The following is an 11,094-nucleotide window of genomic DNA, read 5'->3' as shown; positions in this document are numbered from 1 at the left end:
GAGGCGATCTGCAGCCTCCCCCTCACCCCTACCGGCTCCAATGGTCCAGCCAAGTGGAGGTTGGCAAACAAGCTTCACGGCCAGCACACAGGCGGCAGAGGAGTCCCCGCAACGAGGTACGTAGACAGTCCTATGGAGGCCCTCTTTGAACCGTCGAAGTTTAAATTTCAGGCCTCTGGATACACAGAAAACGATCTTGAAAGGAGCGCCCGCGAGTAAAGGACCGCACCACTTTACCTATTTGTTTATCATCATTGTTTTTTTTTTTTTTTTTTTTTTTTTGTTTTTTATGGAGTTTTGCTTTTTTTGTTGGCTTCCATGAGCTGTAAATTCCATAACGCGACACGCACCACTTGGCCAATGACGTTTTCTTGCCCTCCTCTTCACTTGATCAGCGAAAAGCTTCGCATTTATCTTTTGCATAGAACGCATACTGGCTGTTCGTGCCCAAATCGGTGTAGTATGCGTGAAGCACCATGGCCACTTAACATTGGGTTAACTCGAACGTACCTTCCGTGACTTCTCGAGAGCCAGGCTCCAGGTTCGGGATCAGCCTAAACGTCCACTGCCTTTGGATGAGGATGCCATCTTGCTTGCCAGTCTTCTAAGCTCGCTCTTCTGGCTGCTCTTTTGCCTCTTGTTTTGCCAGTGGCGTCCATTCGCTAGTTTGCCTTCTATTATAGATGAACTGGGACTCCTTCGCCAGAAGGTCGATAGGTGTTAGTCCAGCTATGACTAGCGCAGCCTCGTCTGACATTGTTCGGAAGCCTCGACACACTCGTATGGCTCCCAGTCTGTACGTTGATTCGAGCCCTTGGCGATATGATTTCTGCCGCATAGCCGTTGCCCAAATAGGAGCTCCATAGAGCATTATCGATCTCACCACATTTACCAATAGTATACGCTGCCGTTGGCTTGGGCCTCTGGAGTTGAGCAAGAACCGCGTAATGCAGCGGCCTATTTCTGCAGCTTTTGTTTTGCGTGCTCCAGTGTTCCTTGAAGCTAAGCGGGTGTCTAGTAGGATGCCTAGATAGCGTATTGCCCTGGATGAATTATTTTGCATGTGTCTAGAGAAATTTCCGCTACCTCTACGACTTTGCGGCTGCTGATCAAGACAGCTTCGGTTTTTTGGACTGCAAGCTCCAAGCCAACATTGTTTAGCCATCCTTTGACTGTGTCGACTGCCACGGCCGTTTTGCTCTCCGTCTCATGTAGGTGCTTCGCTACCACCACTATCGCCACGTCATCTGCAAAGCCGACAATCCGGGTTCCAGGTGGGAGACAAAGCCTAGGCACGCCATCATACATCACGTTCCAAAGGATTGGACCCAGAACGGAGCCTTGCGGGACACCTCCTTTGACGACATGTGTGCGCCAGCCACTTTGAGTGTTGTAGCGCAGATACGATTTCGGAAATAGTCTTCCACCATGAGGACTAGGTACTCTGGTACCCGAAACTCCCGAAGGAGCTTAGGATCCGACTCCAGTTTGCGGTGTTGAAGCGTTTTCACATCTAAGTGGTGACCAAGCAGTATTCTTTTTTCCACCCTTCCATCGCTGGCCCTCATGGCATTCTGGCTATGTCAACTACTTTTGTAGCGCGTCGATTGTGGACTTTGCGCGTCTAAACCCAAACTGCATCGGTGAGAGGTCGCCAGAGTCTTGATGGCGGACTCAACTCTCTGCACCAGCAGTTTTTCAAACAGTTTCGAGACCGAGTCCAGAAGGCAGATTGGCCTCTATGCCGGCTTCTTCGGCTTGGCAGAAGCACCAGATTTTGCATTTCCAATGTCTGGAAAATGCCATCGTGCATGCATTTTTGAAACTCTGCAATTTTCGGCTGGAGGCGTGCCAGTTTTAGCGCCTTGTTTGGTATCGCATCCGGGCCTGGGCTTTTGGTCCTGCAGTCTAGCGGCGACTGCAAGAATTTCTTCGGTGCTGATATCGCGAATGACTCGCGTATTAGCGATCCGAGTGGGTCTTGGCGATATATTTGGGGTGTTCGGGAACAGAGTCTCTACAATGAGTTTCATTTGGGATTCGTTGGGAGTCGCGGGCTTGTTTGCATTGAGCTTCTTCATGGCCACTTTGTAAGCAGCCCCCCAAATGTCGTTCTCGGCGGCGTTGCACATTTCTAAGAAGCATTGGCGTTTACTCTCCTTAATAGCAAGTTTTAGTTCTCTTCGCCTAAGCTTGTATTGGGCCTGGAGGCTAAAGAATTCTGGCATTCCACGCGCCCTCTGGTATTGTCGTCTGCATTGCAGGCACCTCCTCCTCGCCTCGTTTATTGATGCGTTCCACCATAGACAGGGCCTTTTGTTTGCTGTGGCATCTACGGGCAGCCATACTGGCATCACAGGCTGCTAGTACGGCATCTACAAGCGTTTTAGCAACTTGTTTGCGTCTCCAGTAAGTTGGGATTCTGAAGGATTCCTCGAATTTTGTGTATTTAAGTATCCACTCTAAACATTTTGCGTTTTGGTCTGTGGTTACGTTTTCGCGGGCGCTGCCGATAGTGACAAATGGCTAATGGTCGCTAGCCGTATATGACTACACAATTGCCAGTTGGTCTGTGATGCAATTGCCGGCTTGCAAATGTGACGTCAATCACTGATCCGTAGCCAGCTCTACAGAACGTGTGGTTGTTGCCCGTGTTTATCACGACAAGTTCGAGTGAGGCGAGGCTCTCAAGAATTGTACGGCCCCTGGAGTTTGTTCGTGCACTACCCCATTCCGTGGACCACGAGTTAAAGTCGCCTGCATTTTGTTTTGCCCAGCAGTAGCAGCTGTACACCCATATGTCGCCTATGTGTGCTCTGACAAATCCTCTATGTGCGTAGATGTGCTGCATAGGCGGAGTACGATTGCCGCACAACCAGATTGCAGCTTTCCCGAAGAGTCTGTTGCCCATGAGCTGCCAGGCCGAATTCTATATGGCTCGCTCAGAATCGCACGTCTATATTCTTTCCCTTACTGATTGCGCTAGTAAATCATGCGCCGCCGCACAGTGATTCAAATTTAATTGTAGAAATTTATAGGTTTGCTGCTGGTTCGCTCCTGCACTCGTCATTGGGCAACGTCGGCTGCCAGTGTAATGCCCCACCTGTTGACGTTTGGCGTCTACGCAGTTGAAGCAGACTGGAAAGTTGCTGCATGAGGCTGCCTTGTGATCTGTAGCCCCACACCATTGTGCGATCTATTGAGCAATTGCACTTTGCCGCCGTGTGGCCGAAGTTTAAGCATTTGTAGCATCTTTGCTTTGATTGCCGTTCCCGAATCGGGCAGAGCGTCCATCCTATTGCAATTTATCCCATCTTGAGCAAGGAGTCAGCAGTCGAGCGCCGGGCATTGATCAAGGACCAGCCATGCTGTCGTATTGCAACATGGTTTGTGTTCATTTTGTCCAACATGAATGAAATTACACACACGCACACACGAACACACACAATATGGCAATGTAGCGTAATTGTTTGCCCTCTCTAAAAAGCTGTAGAAGCAGCACAGGAAAATTTGGCTTTAACCGGCAGTTAATTTTCATATTTTCTAGCCACACACACACTGCCATTCACCCACCAGCTCTCATTCTATCCAAAAGGCAGCAGCACTCTACCACACACACACACATAAAAATATAGAAATAAAATGTTTTGGAATTTTCCACATTCGACAATTGAAATAATACGTTTGAACTTTTGATTTTCACATTGGAAATTACTTGATAAGGAACCCCACAAATAAAACGGTTGATCAGAAATATCACTATGATCACGGAGAAATATAACTGGCTTTTTTAATATAACTTTTTTACTTCTTTGTTATTTTACACAATCTTTATTTTTATAGTTTTAAACAAATTATTGTAGTTTTCATCCTCCTCCACTCCTATATTATCGTTTAGTATTACATATTTTTATGTAATATCATATTCTTTCCAAGATAAAGCTATTATTCGAGATGTATGTACATTTTGTAATAGTCTTAGCACATTTCTAGTCAACGGGATTAATACTTTTTGCTTATCACTTTAAGGTCCGTCTTAAGTTATCAGCAGTTTCAATACTTCTCTACACGAATTTCACTATTTAAAATTGTTGCGTTTTCTTAGGTTTGAGGTTTTGACATTGAATGAAAATTAAAACCGTATTTTCCAATTTTACACCTTTAACCATCTTTAAAGTAACTAGAAAATTATTCAAAAACGTTTCAGAACTATTTAAGCACACTAAATAAAACATTACTTGTTGTAACTTAATTTTCTGTATAAATAAACAGAATATTTCAGATTTCTGATGATTTTCCGAATAAAAGGAAATATTTGGAAATTTCCTTCTCATTTTAAAATATGTATCCTATACATTTTTTTTCTAGTTTTTTCTAGTTACCTTAAAGATGGTTAAAGATGTAAAATAGGAGAATGCGGTTTTTATTTTCATTAAATCTTAAGAATCTGTTTCTTATATTTGTATATATATTCAATATAAATAGTTTTCTAATCGTTTAAGATACAGCAAATTACCAAATATATGTATACAAAATTGAGACTCAAATATCAACTAGATTAAAATTTTCGCAGAAATCCCACAATTTAATGACTTACTCAAATAACAAAATAATTTTCTCCTATCTCCTGCATTTTATCTTCTGATTAATATACACAAAAAATATTTATAGAGAATAACTAACACTTCTATAAAATAAAAGGGATACTTTTCCAGCAATTCCAAGGATCATGCTTCACATTTCCCATTCTTTGTTACAAGTATTGAATATTTTGAAAAATTGGTAATCCGAATCTCTCAAACAGCAAAAACTCACATAAAAACTGTCTCAGCTAATTAGCTGCTGGAAAATGGTATGGTAACAAATGTTTGAAATTTTGAAATATTACATAACCAACTGTCACATATATTGGTTGCCCGAATGAAAGGATAAGGGGATTATATTCTGTCAACTGGTGAACAATATATACTTACATACGTATAATTTCATATATATATGTACTGTATACAAGACCAAAGAAAACAAACATGGCCTGAGGAACAGGTTATTTTTTTTATTTTTATTAATGTCTCAAATTACGTACAAATAAATTCGGTAATTTTGTGGGTAATCAGTCAATTTCAGGCAAACAAAGGCAAGGAATGGGAAACAGAAACGGGGGTTGGGTTGGGTTTGAATCAGGTTCGGGTATGGTTGGTTTTGGGTTGACAAGATTCATGAGTTTATGCGTACATTGGCCTGGGCGGGGGGGATTAAACAGGAAGTTTGTTTAACGCACAGTTGGCAAAAGGGTTGCCAATGAACTGAACTAGTTAACCCTTTTTACTTGCCACAGGTTCGACGACTTCTAAGGTGGCATTCTAAATTCTAATAAGCAATTGTATATTCTATAACATGTGTGTAGATATATTTCCCTATTTCCTTCTTCGATTGTTGGTAATAAACATGTCACTAGAGTTTTTGTTAAAGATAAGTGGTTTTCTCTGGCCAAAAAAGGGAGTTCAGGTTTCTTATTAATGGCTTTTCGGTCAAGTACAATGTCACCATAAAAATAAAAATGCATTTCCGGTCGAAGAAAGTGAGATTTATTTAGTCCGAATTCCAGGAAGCAATTGAAACTTAGCCGAGTTTCTTTGTTGTTGTTGAAAAAACAAAATATTGATCAACTAAATTGAAATCAATTTTATACTAAATGTACATTTTTCTTTAAATTTTCAACGAGTAGAGAAATTGTTGAATTTTCATTTTCCAATTTGTCTTTCGTCAATTGGCTCAAGTGCACACAATTAATTCTCACTTCAAGTGGCGGCGGCGGAAGTTATGGAAAATCATTTCATCTTTTTTATTTCTTTACATTTTTCGAAGAACTAATTGAGCTCCAAACAGAACAACGAAACAAGAAAGAAAAAAAATAAAACTCCAAGACTCTCAAGACACTTGAATGCAGCTCCAATTATGGAAAAACCACTGGAGCTCTAAAGGCAAACTGGAGGCATGCTCATAATGAAAACGTTTAACCTGTCATCAGTCTTTAACATTGAAAATCATTCTGACTCTCCTTATTTTACTTTTGTCTTTTTCTTGTCGTTTTCTTTTAATGCCCAACGCGATATGATCCTTTCGAGGAAGTGTGTGCAATGTGCCCGACAAAACACTTGAACAGAACCGAGGCCCAAACCTACTACAAATGAGTAAACGAAGAAGAAAAAAAAAAAGCAGCATACTTGAGTAGGAATTGACAGGATGAGAGACATTAAGAGAAAGAGGTAGAGAGAGAGAGAGAAATTTCTGGTTTTCAAGTTGAGTGCATAATACACCTTTTCATTTTACGCGTACCTCTTGTTCGACTCCTTGTTTGTCATTAATGAGACGTCTTCTTCAGGTTTTGCAGCTCCATTCCGCACTCAGCGCTCAGTCACTTTCCACTTGAAGTTGTCAGGGCGCCCCTCTTGATGATGTCCCAGTCCCATTTTCGGGGTACCGCTCTTCTCTGGTGTTTTGAACATTTCGGTATTATGTCGCGCCTACTGCGCATCGTTGGCTTTGATCTTACGCATCGTTTCTAATTTGATTATAAACGCACACTCCATTTCTAAGCATCTTCATTTTCAGCCCGAATGCCTTCTATATATGTTCTTGTCCTTCTCATGATGAGTACGCTTCGCGGCTTACTCAATGATGCGTTGAAAGTGCCACAAAATTTAAAAAGAAAAGAAAATGGAATAGAAGGCCAGGACATGAAGACATTTTGAGAGCCCGCATCTATGTCTCAACCTTTGGACGTACTGATGGTGGTGGTGGTGGATGGAAGGCGACGGCAAAGTCATGTCAGGTTAGGTGCTGACAGCATTTTAAATGTAATGAAAACGAGATGCTTTCACTCTGTTTGCCCCATGACTCAACTCAGTTGGTTGACTTTGTGTATCTGAAGTATGCGACGACCTAGATGAAGAGGTTAAGCACAGCTAAGGGTTATGCCAAAAAAGGGTTAATGGCCAAAACGTAGTCACACAAGAACCTACTTTTCGGAGAAACAATTACTTTAATTTACTTTTGATTTCGAACACTGATTAAACAATCGTTAGGCAAAATGGCAAAAATGAAAGGCACATAACAAAATTTAGGGGCCAAGAAATCAGACGGATTTCTTAGCTTATAAACACATTACAAAATAGTGAAATTCGGGATTAGCAGCACATATCGATGTAACAATTTGTCGGTTTTCTTCAGCAATTTTCTGAAATAATTCTATTGCAGTGCATTCTGTCGCTGAATCGGGCAAGTTCTTGCTAAACATAATCCGCAGTGTTAGTTCCAATATCCGATGTACAAAGTTGAGCTGACGGCTACGTTGCTCTGTATAAGCATATTGAAAAGCCTGTAGAATTGCATCATAGTCCGAAAATTCTTCACGCAAGGGCAAGAGATCTAACAGGGCTGATAGAATCTCTTCAAATTGAAAGTCCGTTGGATTTGTTATCAAAAGACGTGATAGGGCACTGCAAATGCGATCTCTTACAGCTGGTTCCGTCTCCTTTGTCATGGCATTGGCTATGCATTTGACAACCTCAGGCCAAGCTCCTGGAGATTTGGTATCTCCATAAAATAGTAGCTCTCCTAGGCCATAATAGCAATGCTGGCGACATTTGGCTTCTGCGTCATTTGTCCCATTAAAGAAAACATTAAATAGGGAATCAAAATAGTCGACAACTTGCATGTTCAGGTGCTTGATACTATCAGCGATGGTTTCGTATATCAGAGTCCTCCGTGCAGCACAATTATTATCTATGGCCATTCTTAGCATTTTAGACAGTATGCATATACCTTTGTCAAAATATACGGCATATTGTGCCGGTTCGGTAGCATATCCCAACTCCACAAATAAGCCAGCAGCATAACCAATAAGCATCTCATCTAGTCTACTGCCTTCCGCCGCGTCTAGATTGTACTGACGTCCTTCAAAGTTTTGACATCTAGTTGATTGGGTCAATAACCTACGGGTGGCCTTGAAGAGCAATTTCACAACCTCTTGAGATTGTATAGCGGCTGCCTCAAAATCCCTGATGAGATCAATTAAATCATCCACAATATTAACAACCACAGTCCGGTTATCATCTTTAATAATCATCTCATAGAATTTGCATCCTATAATCTTAGAGTATTCGGTAAAGGCCGTTTCATTGCCCAGGCGATGGAAAGCCGTCAGAAATTTGGAGAGACTCTCAACACACGCCTTACGTACTGATGGTAACGGATGTTCAATCACTTTATATACATTCTCAAACACCGCCTGCAGATAAGGGGCAAAAGCAGCGCCCGTAGTTTCTGAAAATTGCCTCCTCCATTTCAGTGACGTAATCATTTTCCACCATATCAAAATCGTCGCCATCAACGTCTTTTTTATCTCCGCAATCCTTGCCTCCGGCCAGAATACCGCATGGTGATACAACAGATAGAAGGATGCCATTATCTTGGGTAGATATCCAGCCATATTCTCCCGATAAACATTGGAAAGGGCTCCGAGAAGATTGTAAATAGCAAATCGAACCTCTGGATCATCCGGACCTTTTGATAACATCAGTAGGAAATAGCCCATCGATTCGTTGCAATAAGGCGCCATAACTTCATCGCCCACGATTCGAACATAAACTGACCATGTATTGATAGCTATAATACGTAGCCGACCGATCTCCTCATCACAGTCCTTGACCAAATAATTCTGCATCACAGCGACAATTTGAGGAAAATACGGCAATATAAGCTTGCCCGAACCAGAAACAGAAGCAAGAGCCGACAAGCAATAGGACCTCAATGTAAGCGTGTGTGGTGAATTCAAGGCTTTAAAGAGGCAATCCATTACCCCGGGTAAGTGATGGTCAATCATCTTGTCCATTGATTCGCAACACTTTTCTAAGGCATAAAACAATTGATCCACATGTTTGGTTATTGGTATCGTTCCTCGTTTCATATCCCCTATCAATTGGCGAAGATATTCCAAAAGCATTGTCAATATTTCTGGAGAATATTTGTTGATATCAGGCTGAAAATTCTCCGAGAACTGACCCAGGGCAAAGAAAGCAGCCCCGCGCACACTCAAATCGGGATCCTGTGTGCCCGTTTTGATGACATTCAACATTATCTCCAAGTATTGCTTGCATATGATCTCCATGCAACCCTCAGAGATAGTGCCCATGCAGTTATAGGCTGCCCGACGAGTAAGATTGTTCGTACTTTGGATAGCCGGCTCCATTAACTGAAACAAGAGTGGCAAAAGTTGGTCACCTGACACAATCATGGCTATCTCATCGAGGGCATGACTGGCCCCCTCCGCATAACTATTGCCATCCAATTCGTCATCCTCGCTATCGGCCGGTTGCTTGCATATCAATTCAAATAGAACTCTTACGATGGGCAGCAGCATATTCTGTCTGAGAATTTCTGTCTTACTCACACGCATAAACTCAGAAATGAATGACATACATTGAAGTCGAATTGTCTTCTCGATTTGCTCACACGCCGACGCATCCAGAAGTAATTTCGCCACGGCTTCGGTATCGTGAAATGCCCTCGGAACATACTCTGCAAGGACATCAGTAAATTCCGCGCCATCGCCATTAAGTGCATTTAATTTTACTGTCTTCAATATCAGAGGCATCAACTTGACCATCAACTCAGCACCTGCTGGGTATTCCCCTAGAAATGGAATCAGATATCCCATTCCGTTAAACATATTGGCCACAGTGCGTGAGGCTAAAGTGTTCTGGGCATCGGAATTAACCATGATGGTCTCAAACATCTTGCATACAGTGGGCATCTCATCCGCTAAGTGTGTTGTAGCCGATTCGGCTATGGCAGAAAAAGTACAAGAATCCGGTTCGCTCTTATTAGGATCCAGAGCAACACATCGTTCGAAAGTATACTTCAGAACGTCGGAAATCCATTGATCCCCTTTCTCGTTATGATATCGACTCACTGTGCCAACAGCTCGGCCGATGGCACTCTTCACTGCTCGCACCTTTTCGGCTACCAAAGCCTCCAATAAATATTTCTTGACGCCCATCTGCTGATCAAAGGATAACCCGTTCCAGACCCCAGCATCCGATAGACGCTTATCCAGTAGAACAGCTGTCATTTGACGCACCTCCACAGCACGAGTGGATGTCAGGACTTCGCACAGGTTCCATAGAACGTCCGGTTGCTTGAAGGCCTCATATAACTGAACTGTAGCCTCTTTTATACGATTATTATCCGGACAAAGGAGTCCTTCTATAATAGTGTCAAAAATGTTTGCCATGTTTACCAAAAAACAGAAAAAAAAAAGAATTTACTATAAATTATTTCTCAAAGACTACTATTTAATTAGAATTTGGGAAATATTTAAATAGTATTTAATAAATAATAAAGAAATATATTTTTATATTTTTCAAACGTGAAATTTTTCAAAAACTTTTTATCTAAAAAGTCTAATATTTGCACAAAGAATGGGCTACAATTTTAGCATAGCAAACAAAGATATTATTGATCAAAGTCACTGTTTCCTATTGGAGGTATATGATATAGTCTCCCGATCTTGATCAAATTTGGCACAGTCATAAACAGATCTATAAAAACTGACAAGTGAATAAAGCAATCGCTCCAAAAGTAACGAAGTTATTCATAAATGTCACTGTTTTTGACCGATCGTTCCTGTACGATATACAGGTGATATAGTTACCTGATCTTGATTAAATTTTGTAAAGTCATTAATATATATAAAATATATAAAACTAACAAGTATTAATTGTTATAGCTTAAAAAACAAAAAAGTTATTGAGAAAAGTCACTCGTGACTTTGTCGTTTGTATGGGAGCTATACGATATAGTGGTCCGATCCGTCTGAATCCGAGATATGCAAGGGAATACAAAACTCTAAAATTCTGCATGAAGACTGGACCAGATTTGTCGTCATTCGCCGTTCTTTGTTAAGAACTGCCAGTTTTAAAAAAATTTAGTTTTATGTTTGTATCACATGAGGAGAACTTTGTCTCACAAAAAACGTCATATCTCCTGAAATATTTTAAATCTTAAAAAACCCTTTAATTACGATAATCTCAC

General features: G+C 41.3%; 1 protein-coding gene across 1 annotated transcript; it reads right to left on the bottom strand.

Annotated features, from left to right (window-relative positions):
* Positions 1-2,211: 2,211 nt before the first annotated feature.
* Positions 2,212-10,294, bottom strand: LOC124462035 (importin-4-like). The gene is made up of 2 exons (XM_047013431.1): positions 7,351-10,294; positions 2,212-2,375 (listed from the first exon to the last, which is right to left on the bottom strand). The coding sequence occupies exons 1-2, from the start codon at positions 10,292-10,294 to the stop codon at positions 2,212-2,214; spliced, it is 3,108 nt and encodes a 1,035-aa protein (XP_046869387.1).
* Between the last annotated feature and the right edge of the window lie 800 nt (positions 10,295-11,094).

The sequence above is a fragment of the Drosophila willistoni genome, unplaced genomic scaffold (assembly GCF_018902025.1).
Source record: "Drosophila willistoni isolate 14030-0811.24 unplaced genomic scaffold, UCI_dwil_1.1 Seg861, whole genome shotgun sequence".
Classification (NCBI taxonomy): domain Eukaryota; kingdom Metazoa; phylum Arthropoda; class Insecta; order Diptera; family Drosophilidae; genus Drosophila; species Drosophila willistoni.
This window is presented reverse-complemented; position numbering and strand designations above follow the sequence as displayed.